The 25,652-nt window shown below is 35.6% G+C and overlaps 4 protein-coding genes across 13 annotated transcripts in view; 2 read left to right on the top strand and 2 right to left on the bottom strand.

Moving 5' to 3' along the window:
* Positions 1-14,133, top strand: part of LOC107010301 (40S ribosomal protein S4-like) — a 17,132-nt gene extending 2,999 nt beyond the window's left edge. Inside the window, exons 1-5 of one of the 9 annotated variants that reach the window (XM_015209577.2) lie at positions 4,847-4,909; positions 5,725-5,802; positions 5,898-6,078; positions 6,337-6,434; positions 6,525-7,278. In XM_015209577.2, the coding sequence (XP_015065063.1) occupies positions 4,907-4,909; positions 5,725-5,802; positions 5,898-6,078; positions 6,337-6,434; positions 6,525-6,959 (795 nt within the window). In that variant the 5' untranslated portion in view covers positions 4,847-4,906 and the 3' untranslated portion in view covers positions 6,960-7,278. Of the gene's footprint in view, positions 1-3; positions 445-4,846; positions 4,910-5,724; positions 5,803-5,897; positions 6,079-6,336; positions 6,435-6,524; positions 7,279-8,240; positions 8,381-9,218; positions 9,297-9,389; positions 9,571-9,839; positions 9,938-10,021; positions 10,665-11,707; positions 11,845-12,692; positions 12,771-12,865; positions 13,047-13,311; positions 13,410-13,496 lie in introns of those variants that run through there. The other 8 variants (XM_015209578.2, XM_015209570.2, XM_015209573.2 and 5 more) reach the window with 8 other exon arrangements.
* On the top strand, positions 1,399-3,844 carry LOC107010303 (40S ribosomal protein S4-like). Its single transcript, XM_015209579.2, has 5 exons — positions 1,399-1,551; positions 2,374-2,451; positions 2,546-2,726; positions 2,995-3,092; positions 3,182-3,844. Exons 1-5 carry the CDS (start codon positions 1,549-1,551, stop codon positions 3,614-3,616), a joined length of 795 nt encoding a protein of 264 aa, XP_015065065.1. The 5' UTR covers positions 1,399-1,548; the 3' UTR covers positions 3,617-3,844.
* A 1,011-nt stretch (positions 14,134-15,144) lies between the features above and the next one.
* On the bottom strand, positions 15,145-15,861 carry LOC114076009. Its single transcript, XM_027914199.1, has 2 exons — positions 15,425-15,861; positions 15,145-15,337 (listed from the first exon to the last, which is right to left on the bottom strand). The coding sequence occupies exons 1-2, from the start codon at positions 15,859-15,861 to the stop codon at positions 15,145-15,147; spliced, it is 630 nt and encodes a 209-aa protein (XP_027770000.1).
* Positions 15,862-16,888: 1,027 nt separating this feature from the next.
* Positions 16,889-24,992, bottom strand: LOC107010300 (protein PLASTID TRANSCRIPTIONALLY ACTIVE 12, chloroplastic). Of its 2 annotated transcripts, none has more exons than XM_015209569.2 (11): positions 24,845-24,992; positions 24,686-24,753; positions 23,159-23,827; positions 22,739-22,851; positions 21,550-21,809; positions 21,046-21,167; positions 19,613-19,681; positions 18,976-19,029; positions 18,722-18,823; positions 17,711-17,833; positions 16,889-17,269 (listed from the first exon to the last, which is right to left on the bottom strand). In XM_015209569.2, the coding sequence occupies exons 1-10, from the start codon at positions 24,876-24,878 to the stop codon at positions 17,738-17,740; spliced, it is 1,587 nt and encodes a 528-aa protein (XP_015065055.1). In that variant the 5' UTR covers positions 24,879-24,992; the 3' UTR covers positions 16,889-17,269; positions 17,711-17,737. The 2 variants fall into 2 exon arrangements, 1 of the variants encoding a protein (XP_015065055.1); XR_001455678.2 differs by having other exon boundaries at positions 16,906-17,269; positions 17,678-17,833.
* Positions 24,993-25,652: the final 660 nt, after the last annotated feature.

Consider the following 25,652-nt stretch of genomic DNA (forward strand, 5'->3'; position numbering starts at 1 on the left):
AATGTGTTCACTCTTGGCAAGGGTAGTAAGCCATGGGTGTCTCTACCTAAGGGTAAAGGTATCAAGTTATCTATCATTGAAGAGGCTCGCAAGAGGATGGCTGCTCAATCAGCTACAACTGCTTAAAAATCATAGGTTGAACTTGAGATGAATTTAATAGGTTGGGCAATATTTCTCTTTGTTTAGAGGGATGCCATTCTTATTTTTGTGTTGCATTTTGACATCTGTGTACTCGGTACTGCTTTACATACCTTTTTTTTTTGTCAGGAAAAAAGAAAGACAGTTTTGATCAATCAGTTGCCTTCTATGTGATAGTATTTTATTGCCAGAGAGTTTAATGACCTTGTCTATGAGTTTATTCAGTTGTTTCAAAATGACTTTTTTGTTGTAATATTTTCTAATCCAACGTGGAGTTGGATTCCAAATTTGGTACAGTGCACTTAACCTGATTCGTAATTTTATTTTCATGGACTTCGAATTAAGTTGGCTCTTTTGTCCTGCAAATAGTATAATCAAACACAACTGTCTAATTTGATGATTTTCGTTGATCTCTTTTCTAATGATTTTTTATTTTGATTTAATTGTGTTAATTTGTAAGAGTTATTTCATTAAAGTTAATATCAGATTTAGTCATAAATTATTCAGCATTCACTTAACTGAGCGAGTGCAATCAAGTATTAATTACACTTGATATTGGTTCACATAAACCATCCTTTTTATTACACAAGGGAAGGGAAAGTGGGAATACCACATCCTCACCAACAAAATGATGCAGTTAGTGTTCTAGAGACAACTATTTAAGTCAAAAAATCTAAATACCATGTAGTTCATAATAATGATTTGTTTCTGCTAATTTAAGTGCCCAAATCAATTTATGTACAGGTATTAGATTGAATACAAAGTTTAAAGAAATTATTTCTGAGAATTGATGATATGAAATGTTTGACATGTCTCTTCATTTTCCATTTTACAAAAGAACTTCAATATTAAGTGGGTGCTTTGCAAATAGTTGGTACAAAAAAAATACTGAACATTGTAGTAAGTTATATTAGGCACAAATCAACACTTAGTAGACAGTAAAATGCATATCTAGATACGGCTAAGTTGTAATAAACATAGTGTTTAATGAAAGAGCAAGTAGAATCTAAAACAAAATATGAAATATGCCACTGTGAACTCTCACGTCAATTTCAATACAATAATAAATTGTTGCCTGTATAACAAAATAGAATGTTTTACTTGGTTTTCAAGCTAGAAATAAAGAGATCCATCCTATTAGGTGTATTTGCTACCAAATTCAAACTCTCATTATATAGCTTAAACATCGTTATTTCAGATAAATATAGAGGGTATGTTTGTTGGATCGCATAAACGAAGTTACTCCGCCCGTTTGATTCGTTCGATAAATAAGGCCCGACATGCTTTAGGCCCAAAACTAATTTCCCCTAGATTTAAGAGAATGTATCTTCGTCTCGTTAGGGTTTAAGACACACACATCTCGCCGGTAGCCATTACTCGCGGCAACTAATCTGTCGGAAAACCGCCAAAATGGTTAGTTTTCTCTCTCTGTTAATTCATCTCGTCAATTTTGTTTAGGTTATTGTTTGTTGCCGGATAGATCAGTTGTATTTTTAGTTTTCATGGCTTTTGTTCCAGGTCTAGACTGTACTGTATCAGCTGTAGCTTTGCTAATTGTTTGCTATTTATGTAATGCATCTACGATTATATTCTTGGTTGTTCCTTTTCGATTTATGCGCTCAAATGTATGTGTTGATCCTGATTAATTTTAGGGCTCGTATGTGGAAATAATCGATTGCATTAGTTACTATCCCCACTGGATATTAGTGTATACAGTTTTTTAATAAATTGTATTTTTCTTTCATTGTGATTGCTGTTGCACTCTGTGTTTTAGTGTATCCTACTTGATTGTTTTAATGAATGGAACATTTGGATAGAGTTTATGATTCTACAGATAAACCTACTTTGAAAAGTTAGTTTTAATACAAAATAATATTTCTAAATAATTAGTACAAACACATAGTCAGAAAATAAATTAATCAGACCAAATTGGTCACTCACACAAACAGACCGAAACCTAACGGTTGATCTAATGATAGCATAATATTTGGACAAGGAAATTGTGTAGTATAATTCAAGTGGCTTATTCTATGTATTGAAAAAATTTTCTTTTATCTTTGTTAAAGAACATGCTTTTAGCTTTGTTTGACATAGATAAACCTTAAAAAAGCTGTGGAATAGCATCCCTTTACTTTTGTTCTTTCAGCTTACATTTATATAAGTGGTAAGATTTTAGGATTTCGTCTTTGGAAACATCATACTAAAGTGAATTACGTTACTTCTTCCTATATATAGGCAAGAGGGTTGAAGAAACATTTGAAGAGGCTCAATGCGCCTAAGCATTGGATGCTTGATAAACTTGGAGGTGCTTTTGTAAGTGACATGTCTTTCCCTTAAGTCTTTTTCTTAATAGTACTCGTAGTTCCCTGCTTCTTGACTTTACTGCTCTCCTTGGTCTCTACTGCAGGCTCCCAAGCCTTCTTCTGGTCCACATAAATCAAGGGAATGTTTGCCATTGGTTATTATCCTGAGGAACAGGTTGAAATATGCTTTGACATACCGTGAGGTCATTTCTATCTTGATGCAACGCCAAGTTATGGTTGATGGGAAAGTTAGGACGGACAAGACTTACCCTGCTGGTTTCATGGGTAAGAACACCTACATTAGATTGTTTTTTCATTTCATAACCTTTAGATATTTATTCTCCTTATTTCTGTACTGCATGGGTTTGTTATCTTACTGATTCATCATATACACATGCTTTCACAATTCCGAAGACAATTGTTTATCAGAGTGTCTACAAGTTTTTTCATCAAAAATCATTTTGTCTCGTGTCCTGTTTTCTTCTTTTTTTCTTGTTGCTGTGTTTGTTAAATTCCTTGACAAATTGGTAATGCAGTTATTTTCTTTTTGTAGATGTTGTTACTATTCCAAAGACAAATGAGAGTTTCCGACTTCTTTATGACACTAAGGGTCGGTTCCGTCTCCACTCACTCAGAGATGAGGAAGCCAAGGTTTGAATCTGTTTCCTGCTTCTTCTTTATTCCGGTTTGCTTTGAATGCTGTGCTATTAAGTAGTGACCTTGTTTTCTGCTCTTTGCAGTTCAAACTTTGTAAGGTTCGATCAGTGCAGTTTGGACAGAAGGGGATCCCATATCTCAACACTTATGATGGAAGAACAATCCGCTACCCCGATCCCCTCATCAAGGCTAATGACACCATCAAGCTTGACTTAGATTCCAACAAGATTGTTGACTTCATCAAATTTGATGTTGGAAATGTGGTCATGGTTACTGGGGGTAGAAATAGGGGACGTGTTGGAATTCTTAAGAATAGGGAGAAGCACAAGGGTAGCTTTGAGACAGTTCACATTCAAGACTCCCTGGGCCACGAGTTTGCTACTCGTCTAGGCAATGTGTTCACTCTTGGCAAGGGTAGTAAGCCATGGGTGTCTCTACCTAAGGGTAAAGGTATCAAGTTATCTATCATTGAAGAGGCTCGCAAGAGGATGGCTGCTCAATCAGCTACAACTGCTTAAAAATCATAGGTTGAACTTGAGATGAGCTTAATAGGTTGGGCCATATTTCACTTTGTTTAGAGGGATGCCATTCTTATTTTTGTGTGTTCCATTTCAATATCTGTGTACTCTGTACTGTTTTACATACATTTTTTTGTCAGGAAAAAAGAAAGACTTCCATCAATCAGTTGCCTTCTATGTTATAGTATTTTATTGCGACTGAGTTTAAGGACCTTGTCCATGAGTTTATTAACTTATTTCAAAATGAGTTTTTGGTTGTAATATTTTTTAAACTGACCCGGAGTTGGATTCCAAAGTTGGTTTACTGCACTTAACCTGATTCCTAATTTTTTTTTTTTGTCATTAACTTCCCGATTAAGTTAGCTCTTTTGTCCTGCAAATAGTATAATCAAACACCACTGTCTAATTTGTAAGAGTTATTTCATTAGAGTTAAAATGATAAGCTTAGAGCCTGTTTGGTTCAGCTTAAAAGCTGGTCAAACTGACTTAAAAGCTGGTTTTTGACTTATTTAGCTGTTTGGCAATACTCAAAATAACTTATTTTAAGTTAAAAAAAACTTATTTTAAGCCAAAAGTTAAAAGCTGGGATAGGGGTGTTTTTTTTTTTTAGCTTATAAACTGTTTTAAGTTGACCACATTTTTATCTTTTTATCCTTAATATTTTTATACAATCTCCAAATTACCCACATAACCCTAACATCTCTTTCTTCCATTTTTCCCTTTTCACGTTCGGCATAGCAACTTCAGCACTTTTATCCAAACGCATAACTGCTTATTTTAAAAATAAGTTTCAGCACTTTTAAAAGTACTTTTTTAAAGCTGTTTTTATTAAGCCATCCAAACGGGCCCTTAGTAAAAAAATTATTCAGCATATCACTTAACTGACAGGGTACAAACAAGTATTAGTTAGTGACACACAGTAAATTATTTCCTGCGTTACGAAATAAAATGTTATACTTTGATTTCAAGCTAGAAATAAGGAGATACATCTTTCTAGGTGTATTTGCAACCAAATTCAAACTTCCATTTCATAGCTTAAATATCGTCATTTTAGATAAATATAGAGGCTATGTTTGTTGGTCGCACAAACAAAGTCAGCCCGTGTAATTTGTTCGATAAATAAGGCCCATATTAGAAGGCCCAACTTGCTTTAGGCCCAAAACAAATTGGGCGCATGAGATATGTACTAGAGTACAACATATTGTATCTTCATCTCATTAGGGTTGAAGACACACACCACTCGCCGGTAGACGTCACTCTCGGCAGCTAATCTGTCGGAAAACCGCCAAAATGGTTAGTTTTCTCTCTCTGTTAATTCATCTCGTCAATGTTGTTTAGATCGTTATTTGTTGCCTGATAGATCAGTTGTGTTTTAGTCTTCATGGCGTTTTTTTCCAGGTCTATACTGTATGTATCAGTTATACCTTTGCTAATTGTTTGCTATATGTGTAATACATCTGATATTATATTCGTGGTTGTTCCGTTCGATTTATGCGCTCAATTGTATCTGTTGATCTCAAGTGGTGCTGGTTAATATCGTATGTGTAAATAATCAATTGCATTTAGTTACTCTCGCCACTGGATATTAGTGTATACAGTTTATTGTAATTGTATTTTGCTTTCATTGTGATTGCTGTTGCAGTCTGTGTTGTACTGTATTCTATTTGATTGTTTTAATGAATACAACATTTGGATAGATTATATGGTTCTACAGATAGAGCTAAAATAAGATTATTAAATAATTAGTAAAGACGTAGTGAGAAAATAAATAATCAGACAAAAAGGTCGTTACGCAAAGTGAGACCGATACATAACTGTTATTTTAATGATAGCTTAAGATATGCACAATGAAATTGTGTAGTATAGTTCAAGTTATTTACTCTATGTATTGAAAAATTTGTTCTGTACCTTTGTGAAAGAACATGCTTCTAACTTTGTTTGACATGGATAGATTTTAAAAGAACCTGTGGAATAGCTCCCCTTTTTATTTTTGGTCTATTGACTTTTGTTCTTTCAGCTTTCATTTATATTAAGTGGTAAAAATTTTGCATTTAGGCTTTGGAAACATCATACTAATGTGCATTTTGGAATTTCTTGTCTATATATAGGCAAGAGGGTTGAAGAAACATTTAAAGAGGCTCAATGCGCCTAAGCATTGGATGCTTGATAAACTGGGAGGTGCTTTTGTAAGTGGCATGTCTTTTCCTCAAGTCTTTTTTTGAATATTATTACTTAGTATCCTGCTTCTTGACTTTACTGTTCTCTTTGGTCTCTACTGCAGGCTCCCAAGCCTTCTTCTGGTCCACATAAATCAAGGGAATGTTTGCCATTGGTTATTATCCTCAGGAACAGGTTGAAATATGCTTTGACATACCGTGAGGTCATTTCTATCTTGATGCAACGCCAAGTTATGGTTGATGGGAAAGTTAGAACAGATAAGACTTACCCTGCTGGATTCATGGGTAAGCACACCTCCATTAGAGTGTTTTTCATTTCAAAACCTTTATATTTATTTTTTTCCTTATTTCTGTACTGCCTATGTTTGTAGTCTTACTGATTCATTTATATACACATGCTTTCACAGTTCCAAAGACAATTGTTGATGAGAGTGTCTTCAAGCTATTTTAATCAAAAATCATTTTTTCAGTGTCTTTTTTTCTTGTTGCTATGTTTGTTGAATTCCTTGACAAATTGGTAATGCTGTTATTTTCTCTGTGTAGACGTTGTTACTATTCCAAAGACGAATGAGAGCTTCCGACTTCTTTATGACACTAAGGGTCGGTTCCGTCTCCACTCACTCAGAGATGAGGAAGCCAAGGTTTGAACCTGTTTCCTGCTTCTTCTTTGTTCCGGTTTGCTTTGGGTGCTGTGCTGTTAAAGTAGTGACCTTGTTTTCTGCTCTTTGCAGTTCAAACTTTGCAAGGTTCGATCAGTGCAGTTTGGACAGAAGGGTATCCCATATCTCAACACGTATGATGGAAGAACAATCCGCTACCCCGATCCCCTCATCAAGGCCAATGACACCATTAAGCTGGACTTAGATTCCAATAAGATTGTTGACTTCATCAAATTTGATGTTGGTAATGTGGTTATGGTGACTGGTGGTAGAAACAGGGGGCGTGTTGGAATTCTGAAGAATAGAGAGAAGCACAAGGGTAGCTTTGAGACAGTTCACATTCAGGATTCCCTGGGGCATGAGTTTGCTACCCGTTTGGGAAATGTGTTCACTCTTGGCAAGGGTAGTAAGCCATGGGTGTCTCTACCTAAGGGTAAAGGTATCAAGTTATCTATCATTGAAGAGGCTCGCAAAAGGATGGCTGCTCAATCAGCTACAAATGCTTAAAAATGATAGGTTGTTGAACTTGAGATGAATTTAATAGGTTGGGCCATTTTTCTCTTTGTTTAGAGGGTTGCCACTCTTATTTTTGGTGATCTGTGTACTCGGTATTGTTTTACATACCTTTTTTTGTCAGGAAGAAACAAAGACTGAGTTTAGACCAATCAGTTGCCTTTTATGTGATGGTATTTCATTGTAAGAGTTTAAGGACCTTGTCGATGAGTTTATTCACTTATTTCAAAATGAGTTTTTGGTTGTAATATCTTCGAATCCAACCTGCTGTTGTATTCCAAAGTTGGTATAGTTCACTAAACCTGATTCGTAATTTCATTTTCATAAACTTCAAATGGTGGGTTCTTTTGTCCTCCAAATAGTATAATCAAACATGATTGTCTAATTATATGTATTTTCGGAATCTCTTTCCAGATGATTTCTGATTTTGATGTAATTTTGTTTGAGTTGTGTCATTAGAGTTAAAAATGAGAAGTTCAGTCATTGATTAAAGCAGATGACTCAACTGAGTGAGAAGTGAGAACAATGAAGGATTAATAACATTTGATATTGGTTCACTTTAGTCCATCTTTTGTATTAAAATGTAAGAAATAAGAATCATATCTTCACAGACATTATGAAATGAAAGTTATCGGTGGGACAAATTATTGTCCAGATGCAATTAGTCTTCTAGTGACAACTCTTTAAGGCAAACAATCAACTTAAACTATTTAGTTCATAAATAGTGATTTCATTTCTGCTAATGTAAGTGCCCAACAAGCCATTTTATGTACATGTACTTGAATACAGAGTTTAAAGATGATATGATATGTTTGACATGTCTATTCATTTCCCATTTTATACAAATAACTTCAATGTCAAGTGGTGCTTTGCAAATGGTTAGTAAGGTATATTAGGCAGAAATCATCACTTAGTTGACATAAAAATGCACAACCAGGTCCGACTTAGTAGAAATAAACATGGTATTTAACGAAAGAGCAAATAGAACCTAAAACAGAATACGAATAAATGCATTGTAAATTCTCACATCAATTCAATCACAATAGTAAATTATTACCTGCATAACAAAATAGAATGTTATTTTGGTCTTCGAGCTAGATATATAAGGAGATACATCTTAGTAGGTGTATGTGCTAACAAATTCAAACTTCCATTTCATAGCTTAAACATCGTTATTTCAGATAAATATAGAGGCTATGTTTGTTGGGTCGCATAATTGTTCGATAAATAAGGCCCATATTCTAAGGTGGTTAAATGGCCCAATATGCTATAGGCCCAAAACAAATTGGGCGCATGAGGTATGTAATATAGTATTTAAGAGATTGTATCTTCATCTCGTTAGGGTTTGAAGAGACACACCTCTCGCCGGTAGCCGTCACTCGCCGCAGTTAAACTGTCGGAAAACCGCCAAAATGGTTAGTTTTCTCTCTCTGTTAATTCATCTCGTTAATTTTGTTTAGATTGTTATTTGTTGCCTGATAGATCAGTTGTATTTTAGTCTTCATGGCTTTTGTTCCAGGTCTAGACAGTACTGTATCAGTTATACCTTTGCTAATTACTTGCTATATGTGTAGTTCATGTAATATTATATTCTTGGCTATTCCTTTCGATTTATGCGCTGAAATGTATGTGTTGATCTCAAGTGTTGCTGGTTAATTTTAGGGCTTGTATGTGTAAATAATCAATTACATTAGTTACTGTCGCCATTAGATATTAGTGTATACAGTTTTTTTAGTTGTATTTTGCTGTCATTTTGATTGCTGTTGCACTCTGTGGTGTCCTGTATCATACTGTTTTAATGAATTCAACATTTGGAAAGATTTTATGGTTCTACAGATTGAGCTACTTTAAAAAGTTAATTTTAGTTCAAAATAAAATTACTAAATAATTAGTATAGACATAGTGAGAAAATAAATAAATCAGACCAAATTGGTCGTTAAACAAAGTGAGACCGATACATAACTGTTCATTTAATGATAGCTTTAGATTTGGACAGTGAAATTGTGTAATATTGTTCAAGTTGTTTACTAGACGTATTTTTTTTTTATAACGCTTGTGAAAGAACATGCTTCTAGCGTTGTTTGACATGCATAGATTATGATAAAAAGCTGTGGAAAAGCTCCCCTTCTTCTTATTTTGTAAATTGACTTTTGTTCTTTCAGCTTTCATTTATATAAGTGGTAATATTTTTGCATTTAGGCTTTTGGAAACATCATACTAAAGTGAATTATGTAACTTCTTGTCCATATATAGGCAAGAGGGTTGAAGAAACATTTGAAGAGGCTCAATGCGCCTAAGCATTGGATGCTTGATAAACTTGGAGGTGCTTTTGTAAGTGACATGTCTTTCCCTAAGGTCTTTTTTTAATAGTACTCTTAGTTCCCTGCTTCTTGACTTTACTGCTCTCTTTGGTCTCTACTGCAGGCTCCCAAGCCTTCTTCTGGTCCACATAAATCAAGGGAATGTTTGCCATTGGTTATTATCCTCAGGAACAGGTTGAAATATGCTTTGACATACCGTGAGGTCATTTCTATCTTGATGCAACGCCAAGTTATGGTTGATGGGAAAGTTAGGACAGATAAGACTTACCCTGCTGGTTTCATGGGTAAGAACACCTCCATTAGAGTGTCTTTCATTTCAAAACCTTTAGATTTATTTTCTCCTTATTTCTGTACTGTCTAGGTTTGCGGTCTTACAGATGCATCTATATACACATGCTTTCACAGATCCAAATACCATTGTTGATGAGAGTGTATTCAAGCTTTTTTATCAAAAATTATTTTGTCTCAGTGTCCTTTTTTGTTATTTTTTTCTTGTTGCTATGTTTGTTGAGTTCCTTGACAAATTGGTAATGCTTTTATTTTGTTTGTGTAGATGTTGTTACTATTCCAAAGACGAATGAGAGCTTCCGACTTCTTTATGACACTAAGGGTCGGTTCCGCCTCCACTCACTCAGAGACGAGGAAGCCAAGGTTTGAACCTGTTTCCTGCTTCTTCTTTGTTCCGGTTTGCTTTGGCTGTGCTGCTTAAGTAGTGACCTTGTTTTCTGCTCGCAGTTCAAACTTTGCAAGGTTCGATCAGTCCAGTTTGGACAGAAGGGTATCCCATATCTCAACACATATGATGGAAGAACAATCCGCTACCCTGATCCCCTCATCAAGGCCAATGACACCATCAAGCTGGACTTAGATTCCAATAAGATTGTTGACTTCATCAAGTTTGATGTTGGTAATGTGGTTATGGTGACTGGTGGTAGAAATAGGGGACGTGTTGGAATACTTAAGAATAGAGAGAAGCACAAGGGTAGCTTTGAGACAGTTCACATCCAGGACTCACTGGGGCACGAGTTTGCTACTCGTCTGGGCAATGTGTTCACTCTTGGCAAGGGTAGTAAGCCATGGGTGTCTCTACCTAAGGGTAAAGGTATCAAGTTATCTATCATTGAAGAGGCTCGCAAGAGGATGGCTGCTCAATCAGCTACAACTGCTTAATAATCATTGGTTGAACTTGAGATTAATTTAATAGATTTGGTCATTTTTCTCTTTGTTTAGAGGGATGCCATTCTTATTTTTGTGTTGCATTTCAACATCTGTGTACTTGGTACTATTTTACATACCTTTTTTTGTCAGGAAAAAAGAAAGATTGAGTTGAGATCAATCAGTTGCCTTATATGTGATAGTATTTTATTGTTACAGTTTATGATCCTTGTCGATTTGTTTATTCACTTATTTCAAAATGTGTTTTTGGTTGTTTCTTCAAATCCATTCTGGTGTTGGATTCCAAATTTGGTGTAGTGCACTAAACTTGATTCCTACTTCCATTTTCATAAACTTCAAATGAAGTGGTTTCTTTTGTCCTGCAAATAGTATAATCAAACATAATTGTCTAATTTGATATATTATCGGAATCTCTTTCCAGTTAATTTCTGATTTTGATGTAATTTTGTTTGAGTTGTGTCATTAGAGTTAAAATGAGAAGTTAAGTCATAAATTATACAGCTGATGACTTAATTGAGTGAGTGCAACGAAGGATTAATTGAACTTGATATTGGTTTACATAGTCCATCTTTTGTATTACAATGTAAGAAATAAGAATCATATCCTCACCAACGATGAAATAAAAGTTATCGTGGGGAAAAATTATTGTCAGATGCAAGTGACAACTCTTCAAGGCAAATGATCAACTAAAACTATTTAGTTCATAAATAGTGATTTTATTTCTGCTAATGTAAGTGCCCAAAGCCATTTTATGTATAGGTAAGTGAATACAAAGTTTAAAGAAATTATCTCTGAAAATCAATGATATTTATATGTTTGACATTTCAATTCATTTTCCATTTTATACAAAAGAACTTCAATATCAAGTGGGTGTCTTACAAATAGTTAGTACAACAAAAATGCTGAGCATGTAGTTAGTCATATTAGGCACAAATCATCACTTAGTAGACATAAAATTACACAACCAGGTACGACTTAGTAGAAATAAACATAGTGTTTAACGAAAGAGCAAATAGAATCTAAAACAGTATACGGAATATGCATCGTAAATTCTCACATCAATTCAATCACAATACTAATTATTGCCTGCATAACAAAATAGAATGTTAGACTTTTGGTTTTCAAGCTAGAAATAAGGAGATACATCTTAGTAGGTGTATTTGCTACAAAATTCAAACTTCTTTAGAGGCTATGTTTGTTGGGTCGCATAATTGTTTGATAAATAAGGCCCATATTCTATAGGCCCAAAACAAATTGGGCGCATGATAATGTACTATAGTATTTAACAGATTGTATCTTTATCTCGTTAGGGTTCAAGACACACACCTCTCGCCGGTAGCCGTCACTCGCCGCAGCTAATCAGTCGGAAAACTGCCAAAATGGTTAGTTTTCTATCTCAGTTAATTCATCTCGTCAATTTTGTTTAGCTTGTTATTTGTTGCCTGATAGATCAGTTGTATTTTAGTTTTCATGGCTTTTGTTCCAGGTCTACACTGTACTGTATCAGTTATACCTTTGCTAATTGCTTGCTATATGTGTAATTCATCTAATATTATATTCTTGGCTGTTCCTTTCGATTTATGCGCTCAAATGTATGTGTTGATCTCAAGTGGTGCTGGTTAATTTTAGGGCTCGTACGTGTAAATAATCAATTACATTAGTTACTGTCGCCATTAGATATTAGTGTATACAGCTTTTTTAGTTGTATTTTGCTGTCATTTTGATTGCTATTGCACTCTATGTTGTACTGTATCATACTGTTTTAATGAATTCAACATTTGGAAAGATTTTATGGTTCTACAGTTAGAGCTACTTTAATAAGTTGATTTTAGTACAAAATAATATTACTAAATAATTAGTAAAGACATAGTGAGAAATTAAATAAATCGGACGAAATTGGTCGCTACACAAGGTGAGTTGGTGAGTTGAGACGGATACCTAACTGTTCATTTAATGATAGCTTAAGATTTGGACAGTGAAATTGTGTAATATTGTTCAAGTTGTTGACGTATTGAAAAATTGTTCTTTACGCTTGTGAAAGAATATGCTTCTAGCGTTGTTTAACATGGATAGACTATAATAAAAAGCTGTGGAATAGCTCCCCTTTTTCTTTTTGGTAAAGCGACTTTTGTTCTTTCAGCTTTCATTTATATAAGTGGTAATATTTTTGCATTTAGGCTTTGGAAACATCATACTAAAGTGAATTGTGTAACTTCTTGTCCATATATAGGCAAGAGGGTTGAAGAAACATTTGAAGAGGCTCAATGCGCCTAAGCATTGGATGCTTGATAAACTTGGAGGTGCTTTTGTAAGTGACATGTCTTTCCCTTAAGTCTTTTTTTTGATAGTACTACTTAGTTTCCTCCTCCTTGACTTTACTCTTCTCCTTGGTTTCTACTGCAGGCTCCCAAGCCTTCTTCTGGTCCACATAAATCAAGGGAATGTTTGCCATTGGTTATTATCCTGAGGAACAGGTTGAAATATGCGTTGACGTACCGTGAGGTCATTTCTATCTTGATGCAACGCCAAGTTATGGTTGATGGGAAAGTTAGGACAGATAAGACTTACCCTGCTGGTTTCATGGGTAAGAACACCTCCATTAGATTGTTCTTTCATTTGATAAACTTTAGAGGTGTATTCTCCTTATTTCTGTGCTGCATAGGTTTGTTATCTCTGTGATTCATCTATACACATGGTTTCACAGTTCCGAGGACAATTGTTGATCAGATTGTCTACAAGTTTTTTAGTCAAAAATCATTGTCTCGTGTCCTTTTTTCTTCTTTTTTTCTTGTTGCTATGTTTGTTGAATTCCTTGACAAATTGGTAATGCTGTTATTTTGTTTGTGTAGATGTTGTTACTATTCCAAAGACGAATGAGAGCTTCCGACTTCTTTATGACACTAAGGGTCGGTTCCGTCTCCACTCACTCAGAGATGAGGAAGCCAAGGTTTGAATCTATTTCCTGCTTCTTTATTCCGGTTTGCTTTGGATGCTGTGCTGTTAAAGTAGTGACCTTGTTTTCTGCTCTTTGCAGTTCAAACTTTGTAAGGTTCGATCAGTGCAGTTTGGACAGAAGGGGATCCCATATCTCAACACTTATGATGGAAGAACAATCCGCTATCCTGATCCCCTCATCAAGGCCAATGACACTATCAAGCTTGACTTAGATTCCAACAAGATTGTTGACTTCATCAAATTTGATGTTGGAAATGTGGTCATGGTTACTGGTGGTAGAAACAGGGGACGTGTTGGAATTCTTAAGAATAGGGAGAAGCACAAGGGTAGCTTTGAGACAGTTCACATTCAGGACTCCCTGGGGCACGAGTTTGCTACTCGTCTGGGAAATGTGTTCACTCTTGGCAAGGGTAGTAAGCCATGGGTGTCTCTACCTAAGGGTAAAGGTATCAAGTTATCTATCATTGAAGAGGCTCGCAAGAGGATGGCTGCTCAGTCAGCTACAGCTGCTTAAAATGTCTAGGTTCAACTTATGATGAATTTAACAGGTTGGGCCATGTTTCTCACTGTTTAGAGATACCAATCTCATTTTGTATGTTGAATTTTAACAATTTTGTATTCGGTACCGTTTAACTTTGTTTGTTGGGAAAATAGGTTTGACTGAGTTTAAGATCATTCATTTGCTTTTTATGTGATAGTGTTTTGTTGGTCGCTTAGTTTAATTGCCTTGGCCATGAGATCATTCATTTATGTCTCATGAATTTTAAATATAGTGCTCTCATAAATTTTAATAAAGCACAACTGATCACCTAAAAATTCATGAGAACTTTATTTAGCTCGAATATTTAGTTATTTTCTTTCTGCCACTATGAGTGTCCAAATACATTTTATTTAAAGGTGATTTGATATGATATACCTATTGTTGAAAATAATGATATGATAAGTTTCACAGGTCTTTATGTTTTCTTTTGTAAGATTTATAAAAACAAAACATGTCAGTATCCATTTGAATACTCTAGTTAACAAGAGGACTGTCGAGTTTTTTCTTGACAATTTGGCCATTGACTTCTGAAATGATTGAAACTTCCTTGATATGAGTGACTTTCCACTTATCTCTGCTCTGCAGTTTATGCGCGAAAAAGAAAGACATGCCCATAAGGGTGAGATTATCAAGGCTAGTAAGGTGATTGAAGCCATCTGGTCAGTTAGTTAGCCTGGACAATTAACTATCAGAACAAAATGAATTTTCTGGCATAGAACCCTTCTCAATAGGCATCCAACTAGTCCAATTTTCCATGCCAAGAATCCTCAGTAGTGTAAGCTTAGGAAATTCTCCTGGAGGGATGTTAACGATGCTGTTCACGTAAGCTGAAGATGCTAATGTCAGAATAGCTGGAAGCTTTCCAAGTATAGGAAATGGATCTTCTGTTAAGAAGTTCTTGAAATGGTACAATGAGTGAAGGCAACTAAGAGAATCGAACCGTCCTGGCAGTTTTTTCATATGGACTTGGGAGTTTGAGTTTCTCCAAGTGCTTAGTGGACTTTGTGAGAGATTCCATTTGTTTGTTTTGCTCAAATGGACTCTCAATTAACACTGTTAAGGACCTCAACTTGTTCATCCTTTCTAATGATTGGCAAAAATCTCCGCTGTTGGCTTGTGTCATTTTCCCTATGTAGACTTTCCTCAAGCTTCTTAGACTTCTAAGTTGTTTTACTAAGTCTTCATCTTATTCAATTCCAGATAGTGTTTGTAGCTTCGCCATCTTCACAAATCCATTCTCCCTGTCGCAGAAACTTGACAGGAGAAGATGTCTTAGGTGTTGCAGCTCATTGATTCCAGCAGGCAAATGTTTAACTTCCGAGTTTCTCACATCCAATGTCTGTAGATTCCTCAAATTCTTCACTGATTCCCTCTTAAATCTAAGTACCGGAGATGAATCAAATTACCAATCTCATTTGGTAGTTTTTCTAGAGGAGCATATTGTAAATCTTGCCAATCTGAGCTGCCTTAGCAGTTTTTGTAGAGCAGAAAATGACAATTCATTTACTCTAAAATAGAGAAGGGATCTCAGATTCAACTTACTGATGTCTGAGGGGATACTATCTGCATCTTCATAGATTGCAAGTCTCCTTTGTCTCTCTTGAATGGTCTTGTCGACTTCTTTTATCATGGATCCAAATTTCTCTTCCTGTAGCATTTGATTGGCCACATCACGCACTGGATCATGCAGCTTGCACGCTTTCACTACATCTCGAGCATGTATAGTGACTGCTTGAATCATACTCCTGTTGTAATTATGATTCGCCCTTTTTCGCGGAAATGCATGTTTAAGCTCTTCCCATAGGTTATCATCCCATATATCATCAATAACTAGCAAGTACTTCTTGTCTTGCAAGTAGTCATTGATCCTCTCCAGTAACCATCCCTCATCCATGGCACCCATTACATCCAGAGAGGACGTGTTTCAAGACATCCTTTAAATTACAAGATTGTGAAATGACAATCAAACAACTCTTTTGACTTCTTGAGAACTTCTTCCACAAGAGTAGTTTTGGCCAAAACCCCCATACCAAACACTGAAATCGCGAGGAAATTCTTCACATTCCCTTCTAATACGAGTTTCATTAGCTGTTCAACATCATGTTCAATTCCCACAATATCGTCTTCTCGAACAAAAGGGGATGCTGAAACAGGCCCTCTAGAGGACATCCCACCAGTGCCTCTATAGCTACTAACTACTAATGCATCTTCACACATCATTAATCCATTGACAACATATCTATCTTTTCTTTCTGACTTCAATGACTTGTTTCTTGAGTTTTCTGATATGAGAGCCAATTTGATACCTTATTTTAAAGTAGCTATTCTAATGAGTACTAGACATTTGAATAAGAAATTCATCAATAACATCTTCAGCATTAAAAGCTAAAATTCATCTCTCTGTTGCCTCTTGTCAGCATCTTTTAGAAAAGCTACCATGGCTTCAAACTCTCTCTTCATCCACTCAATTTCATCTTGCACACCTGATAGAACATTTCCTTCTTGTATTAACTGATAGCCTAGCCTTCTCAGAAAGAATATGATTGCAGCTTCAGCCATGTCTCTAGACTTGCTTTCACCTTTGAGATCAGATTGATCCAAGTCAACTTCTCTATTTTCAATGTTGATTTTGAGGTATTTTTGTTCTTGTTGTCCTTTTGAACAGATAAAATAATTCGAAGAACAAGTGTGGTACCTATTTGTCAACGTGAACTACTTTTCTCTTTGTGTGTGTGGATGTGGAGAGTCCAACTAATTCGGATTTGCATCAAGTAGGGCCCTATTCGGGGGTACCTCTCACTACCACCCATCCACTCCTTTTGGATTCACTATACAGAAGGTAGCTTAAAAGCTACAACACCCTCTGAAACACAAGTACCAAAAACACTCTTTGTTCAACTTGAAACAACTACAAGACATTGGAGTTGATATTAAATAGAAGATGATATCTGCTTCTAATTTCTGGTTAATATACCAACCGTGTCTTCAAAAGTTCACATTGTGTGCTGGATACAAGCTACTACATTAGCATTCTCCATTTTTCATTTGCTTTACAAGATAATCCAATTACATCCACAGAAATAATACCCAAAGCTTTCTATAAAAAATCTACTCTTCTGGGGTGAAGATCTTCAGCAGATGCTGCTTAAGAGTCACAGCAGCATCAACAACAAACCGTTCCCAAGTTAGTTGGCCTTGTTGCCAGATCGTATCAATCATCCAATATATGTTCATCGACTCCATCATAGGGAAGATGCTGGTGTTGTAATCAACAGAGCTTTGTTGATGGGGATGAAAATAATTTGCTTATCCTGCAAGGTAGAAACAAATTCTCTGTCATTGATGAAACAACTTGGACCATCTTGCAAAAAAGTAAAGAAAACATGCACCAGAGGGTCTCTTGCGTAGTCAGGTACATATATGATCATAATTCGCTCATGTGATGATGCATCAACATGGAATTTCTTTTGGCTTACAAACTTATTTTTGTTGATTTAGATGGCATGAATGGCCAATAATCAGGTCAAATCACAAGATTGTGTGAAAGCACAGAGTTCAAGGGGTGTTCTAATTGCAAAGTTGCATTACAAGTTATGGGATTTCACAATGATTTTTCTGTGTGATGCCTCATCAAGTCAAAACAAAGGTTATTTAAATGTATGTACAGTACGTGCACAGAATACAGATGCATTTCACCTAAAGAAGTTCATGTCAAGCACCTCTGTTTCCATTTTCCAGACGAAGGAGCTCACCTTGATAGCCTGGGGAATCCATTAGCCTCACTCATCCTCGTCAAAGTCCATAAGGAAGTCTGTTAAATTTTCAGAATCGTCTACAGCTTCCTCCAGAGACATGTCTTTCTTTTTGGGTTTACCCTGCAAGGTCATGAAGTGCATGCTGTTGTGAAACTCCAAATAAAAATTACATTAAGAAGAAGACAATTGGGTTAAACTTCCGCAACCATTTTTAAATTTATTCCTTCATGAATTTCTCAGAGGAAAAAGAAGGGAGGGGAGGGAGGTGGGTCTGAAGGAGTGGCTCATCCTATTGTATAAAATTTGTATTCCATTATCTCTACGCAGAGGGAAATTTCCTTAGAGGAATGATTTGCTACAAACTAGAGGGGTCAAATGGGCGGGTTGGGCTGTTTTGAGAATGTTAAAATGGGTTGAGTTAATTAATGGGCGGGCCATTGACCCGCTTAAATGTTGTTTGGGCTGAAATGCACTAAAAATCGGGTTAGGAACCAACCTGCTCAATGCTTACTAAGTTTTAAGTTCAATGTTTGTTTCTTATAATTTGTTCGAGTACTTGATAAATTTTTCTTCCTTATTATGACTATAAAAAACATATAAAATAAAAAAAATGTTTTTTTATATTTAGACGATATGTCTCATGCTGCATATCACCCCAATTTTAAAATAGTCTGAACTAAGCAAGTCAAAATGACCCCAGCTAATCAAATTAACAGGTCATTAATCCACCAAACATATATGGCTTGGGCGGATCATGATTATTTGGGCTGATTTTGCCACCCCTACTACCAAACCATGTAGCAAAGGACATATAGAACGAAAAAACAGCAGTTTTAGACTTTTAGGCAAGTCTAGACATCAAGAAAAACCAGATTGTTTGACAAATATATAGCATAGCAGTATATAACAAAATCACTAAATCAATCATCCTTTCAATTGTTTTAACAAATTGAGCCATAAGATCAGAAAGGAAACCAATAAATCAATGATCAGTAGAAAGGAAATTACCTTTGATTTGCTAAGCTCGGGATTACTTTTCAAAACACTCCAATTGCGTGTAATTTTCTCATCCTCCTCTTCACCTTCAGCCTCACTTCCTTCTTCTTCATCCTGAACCACCAAGAGGAGTTACTTAACATAAAACTAATGATTAACATACAAGGCCAACGTAGCAAATTAGAAAATTTAGAAGTTCAGGATGAAGCAAACAAAGTTCATCAAACATCAAAACCAGAATAAAGTAAGAATAAGAATGATCTCACATCATTTTCACCAATGTCAACAGCTCTTGCCATAGCTTCATCAATTTCTGCCACCTGTTGCAGAGAAGAAAGTACTTTTACTGAATAGATTCAAAGAGAAGGAGACTGAGTACTAATGGTAAGCAATCTGATTGTTGATGATTGTAAGATTATTTGATGCATATGAAAAGAGTGAAGAATGAAGTAGACAACAGTATGCTAGAGTTAATTTTTTCAATTTTATGTGCAAGCTAACTGCAATATATTTGTGCCTGGGATCTAGAGTAGTTTTGCTTGTACACCCTAAAAAGTAAATTTTTTCAAGAGAGGTAGGTGTATTATAAGATATCACACCAAGAAGGTGCAATTAAAGTATTTACAGTCAACCCAGAGAGCGTATCCCTTCCTATTCTTAAAGAGAATCTATGAATTCTATCACTGCTTCAACATCATTTGCATCATCATTTCTCTTTCCTTAAAAAGTAAATTCTATAAACAACAAATAGATAAACTATTCAATTGAAGCTTTTTACATGTATAACAATTGGTTAGCAGCAATGCAATAAAACAACAAATGCAACCGCAAGGAATAGTACTTTTTTACACAAAACTCAGAGAATGAAACGAAGTATTGTAAATACCTATGAAAATTTATTACCTCAATTTCTTCTGTCTTCTCTTTTGCCAGAATTTTCTCTAGCTCCTCTCTTGATATTATTTTGCCATGCTGATAACAAAATGTTCCGACAAAACCCCGAACATAAATCAGTAAACGATAGGCTGATAAAACATAATCACTAAAACAGGTATATCAACTCTATACACAGCCGATAACAACTATACTTGTAGCCTTTTGTTTTTTGAGTTAACATGACAGCTAAAGAAGTATGCTACAACATATTTACCATACAAACAGTTATCTTCTCCAATCACCAAACCTAATCTAGAATCCTTTTGATTAGATTCATCACATTCACAAAGCTCAGTAAAGTCAAATCTTCATCAAGTGGACCTATCAGCAAAATTTGGCTTGACTTACTGGAAATTCCATCTCAATTCTCTTTGACTTCCCTTCATCTTCATAATCTACTAGACCTTTTGCCTAATTTAAAACTTTCCTGATCTCCAAAAGTAAAAATAACACATTTAGAAGAGATGTTGTTCATATTCCTCATTAGCTATATACACCTAGTTGTTTGCCCATAACAATTTGACAAATTGCATATCCCTCAAGTCTGAATTAATCAACTAAGCCTTGATACCAAATTAGTTGGAATCAGCTGAATGAATCCTCTATATGTCCCCGAGGGGATGACTTAGCAGTTGACAGATAGAAATAAAAACTTCAAGATTCTAACTACAACATTTAGTGTGGGCCCATCTGGCCCAAACTTGGTGGTTGTAGCAGGCTGCTCGTGAATTAGTTGATGCGCACACAAAATGGCCCGAAAACCGTCATCATTTATAAATTCATTTGCATCTATTCCACTCTATCTGCATCCATTGCCTCATCTTTTAACACAATTTTAAGGGTTCTCTAATACCAGCCTATTTCTCATTCTTAGCTCTAAAGGATTTATAAATCTCTCATTAGAATAAGCATTGGATGTCATGTAAGTGGCACAACAACAACGACTGCCTAATATCAACAAGAAAGTATAGCCTACATAGATAGATCCTTTGCTTCCATTGTATTCATGATAGATCACATTGATTGATTGGTTTAGGATAACCATCAAGTTTTGCTGGAAACATTAGTTAATATCTATTCATCTAGTTGAGAGATTGAGCCTCAGTATCTTTACAAAGTAAATAATGCAACATCTCATATGGAGGCAAAGAGCATAAACATAATTTAGCACAGTATCTCCATTTCCATTTGCTTAAACATGAAATACATCCATTTCCATTTGCTTAAACATGAAATACATCACTAATTCTGTAGCTTTTGATAATAAACAGTGCATGTAATAGCACTTGGCAATTAATTTGAAGTGCATATGTGAAAAAGGAGGTCAGAAATAAGGTCAACAAAGTTAACTAGGCAGCAAGACCATGTAGGGTATTGAATAGCAAGTTGCTTAACCAAACCTCTTTCAAATAGGCCAACATATTTGGTGTTGGTTCATGGAAGTCTGGACCCCTGAAATCAATTACTTCATCAGGATCTTGAATGTAATTAATGGTCGGGTAAACTGGATCTCCACCCCAAACTGCACAAAAAGAAAAGGAAAAAGCAAATTGTTGATTTCCCGTCAAAAATGGAAAAAGAAAACCGAATAAATCAGAACAAAACACTTACGATTTCGAATCATTCTGATCAGACAGGATAAAGAGATAGGTACTTTTTTTACCTCAATCACTTCAGGCTATGTTTAGATATTTTTGTTCAAAAAAATAATTTGAAAATACTTTTGATGGCAATTTCCCGAAATAATCAAGCTAAAGATTCCTATAACTACCCGATAATAAATCATTGTCCCCCAACTTCCAATCACCTTCACTTCTAAACCAGCTGCGTACACATACTCACAAGTCACAAGAAAAAGCAGGAAAAGTTATGAAGTATAGTTCAGCCAGAGGGAAGGGAGATACTTTGTTTTATTTGATCCTCCCGCATTCTCATGGCCAACGGGTCACGAGGAATACGCATATCAGTTCCCATCATTATCCGGTATTCACGATCTGTTTGATGGGAGAACATTTCGATGAGTTGAGTGTTCTCATCTTCACCAGTCTCTTCAAAATGCTTTTGAATGGCATCTCGAGAAGTATCTCTTTTCCAAGCTTTGACCCACTCTGAGTAGTATGCAATAGGACCAATCTTTTCCATTTTTTCTTTTTCAGCCTGTAGCCTGCATTGCCCACTTATTAGTTCTTAGTTCCAATAGAAAGTGTATTCTGGTTCATCTTGAACGGGAAAAGTAGATTGCCAAGTCATTTAGCAATTCAAAGACCTGTCAATTAGGGAACAATACAAGGGACAAGTTTCAGAAAATATAAAATCAAAACGGGTCTCCAAGGCAATGACCTAATGGTTAAGGCATGGGAGTAACAACCTGAAGATCCCAAGTTCAAATCATAACCACACACTTGGTGTAATCCCCTTCATTCTAACCTTAGTGGACAAGATTACCTAGGCCACATGTGCATGTAGGCTGATAGTAGGCCAGCATAGTTGAGATGCGTGCAAAGTGACCCACACCACGGATATAAAGATAATACAGGTAAAAGATAAACATAAACAAAATAGAAGTCAAGACTTAACTTTCCATCAAAAACCAGCTCCAGAGAGCTTGCAGAACCAATAGCTTTTGAAAGCAGTAGATAAAGGCAAAAGGTAAGAGAGAGGACATGGAGTTGATCATCAATCTAACTGAAGTTTGACAATTTATTCATGTTAATGCTATTTATAATATACATTACGAATATGAAAAAAGAAAAGACACAATACTTGTTGCTTGACTCTTTCTAATAAGTACCATAATAAGCTTCCCGAGAATGAACTAATACAACAGTGTACAAGCACATAATAAGACATTAAGGAAATGGAATTTGCTTATTTTATACTTCCTCTCAATTTGCCTATCCTTTCTTGCAAGGTTCCCTGTAGCCTATAGTTTATGACGTGCATTCATGACAGACGAAGGGCTTATGAATAAATTTAATACCAAACGAGTGAGGTCCATCTTTTAACATTTCAGTGCAAGGGAAAAAGGAAGAGACTATAACTTGTAGAATAGAACATGTGATGCAACATTATTAAAAAAGTTGCTGATTCTACCTTTCCTCCTTATATAAATGTCTCCTTGCTCTATAGAGCGCAGTCTCTGTCAATGTAGGATGCTCACCATAGAGCTTTACTTGTCCTGTCTCTGCCATAGCTTTAAGAAACACCTGTTCCAGGGAAAATAATAATAATCTCTAAGTCAGAATGTTAGTGATGATATTAGTTTGAATCTGCTCGAGAACCAAGGGAGGTTTAAAGTGGTTAGAAATGTATTATTAATATTCACCGTGTCTCTACTGAAGATATCATTTTATCCACTTAAGATTTGTATTTATCTATTTTACAATGTGGCATCGAGCAAGCAACTAGCATGAGCAGCATTGACATCCAATCTTGATTTAGCACAATTAAATTACGCTGATTACACACTTAAACAATTTATACTTCTTAGTAGTATATATTTTCAGTACTGACCGTTTCAACATCAGGGCGCCGCCTCTGCCACCTAGACCATTGCTCCTTTTCAGGCTTTCTCCAATTCCACCATAGTTCTTCACTAGTAAGTGGCTTCTCTATTTCCTTCTTTACCTTTGGATCAATAAATGGATGGGGCCGTCCATGTCTTTTATCCAGCTCATAGCCTGTTAGCTCTTCTTCATCTTGTTCAGGCTGATAAATGACATACTCTGAGGAAAGATCCTTTGGCTCTTCTGGTACATTATCTGGAGTCTCCAGAGGATCATCAGAAATTACATTGATTTCTGAAGGCTGGGAAGTGGAAGCAGATGCCTTGTACTTCTTTCTTCTACTTCCAGGAGTTTTTCCATAAGATGGAGTTCCAGTTGAAATACCATCTGGTTCAGGAGCCCTGGCGGCCTGAACTCGACTAGCTGTGCCTTCTGGCCAGTACTCCTTTCCAGGAATACTAGCGCGAGCTCCAGATGCTGGTTCAAGTTGCCCAGAAGTGGAGTCCATATAACTGTGATAAGGAAAACGCTCGACAGACACCTGCTCAAAAGAGCCCTGATTCTTTTCCTTGTTCTCACACTTTATACAAGGAGCTAAAGGAGCCTTTTGAAATGGACTACTGGAGACAAATTTGAGCTTCCATATTGAAACAGGAGTAGTACCTGTAAACAAGGTCTGGGTGGTTCCCAGCACAATGCATACTCCTATTAATGAAAACTTTTTAAAATGATGAGAAACCTTGCTACAATATAGAGCACCTTCCTTTGAGCATGCATGTTGAACATATTGCCAGACTTTACTTCATAATGTTAAACAAGAGATGCTTAAACATAAGATGCAAATTCATGAATAATTTCTGCCAGAAATTTAAACCTTCTGCCTTCCCCGATTACTATATGAATTTCACCGTCACAGAGAGCAACATGTGCTAGTGTTCAATGCAGATGCATACGTATATATAGTTCAGCAAATGAAGAAGTAAACATAGGCAGGTAAACTTGGTGTGCATGTGGAGGGATAAGAAAGAGAGTCAGCTATAAGATGAGCACACAGATTAATTGTATAAAGGAAATTTGATGAAGTAGTACAGCATATCAAAATCAGAAACAATTTACTACCATGAAACTACAAATAACTCCTAAAATCTAACCAAACTCTCTTTGCCATTGAAGTAAAACATTTCCTTCAAACAGCTTTCCCTGATCGTCAGCTCTAACACTCTAGAATACGTTAACCATATCCTCAAGCATATATAAAACTCCCAAAAATATCCCTCTCTTGAATAGAATTGAATATATAAACCATTTTAATCTCTTCTAGACTCTTATAGCTCACCCAAACCATTGATTCCTCTCAAAGATACAAAAAAGTCACATATAAACCTAAAATCAACAATTTGAACTCTTAGAGACGAACAATTTTGTAAAAGTGCTCCTTTTACTTATCATCTAACAATAAAAGGTAACCAACACAGAGTATAAGATTCTACTTTCAGTGGTGATTAACAAACATAATGAGATAATCTAAAAACACCTTCCGATAGGGGCAGCAAAAAGTTGGCACAAATCCATCAGTAGAGGCTACAATTCTCAGTCCTCTATCTGCAAATAACAGGAAAAAAACCCAATTTTACAAAGCGAAGAAGAATAATTTTTAAAAAAATCAAAGGTGCAACAAGTAAAACACAGTTACCTTGATACAAGGAAGTTGATAATACAGAAGCCATTGCTGAAATTGGCAACTCGAAATTGCTATAAATAACTCCTCTTATCCTTTGTCCTTTGCTTGGGTTTTAGGAGGGGCTTTAGTTAGGATAATGTGACCCTGAACCGTCCTACAAATTTGGACCGGCTTTCCAGACCGGCCTAGTCACCAATTTTCGCTTTGATTTCCACCGGTTTAATTTATTGAAAAACGAGAGAATTATTAAAAACAACCTCTAAACTTGACGTGAATATTATTAGTTTTATATCTGTACTATTGACCGTCTTAAGAATACTCATTTTCTTGACTAATTGAAGCTTAATACACCCCCGATCTTGCAAGATTAGTGAAATACACCTCTAAATCGAAACAAGTGTTGAAAACACTCTAAACTTGACGAGAATTTAAAGGGGTATTTCACTAATCTTGCAAGATTGATGGTGTATTTAGCTATAGTTAATCAAATAGAGAGACCTTTTTAAGACTGTCAATAGTTCGAAGATGAAACTAATAATTTACACCAAATTTAGGATTGATTTTGATACTTATCTCTTCAAAACAAACCAATATTTGTACAATTTATTGAGGAGGTTCTAGATGTATTTTTCTTTTCTTTTCTATATTATTTCTTAGGAATAAAATAAGTGTAGGAATCTTAGAGAGTAAATGAGATTTTTGGGCTGAATAATATTGTACGTGACTTTTATGTAGAAGTCGTAATTCTTTTACTTTGATTATGTATGAATAAGAGAATTGATATTTTTATATATAAAAATAAATAATTAAGGATGTATCG

This window comes from Solanum pennellii, chromosome 2 (assembly GCF_001406875.1).
Source record: "Solanum pennellii chromosome 2, SPENNV200".
In the NCBI taxonomy this organism is placed as follows: domain Eukaryota; kingdom Viridiplantae; phylum Streptophyta; class Magnoliopsida; order Solanales; family Solanaceae; genus Solanum; species Solanum pennellii.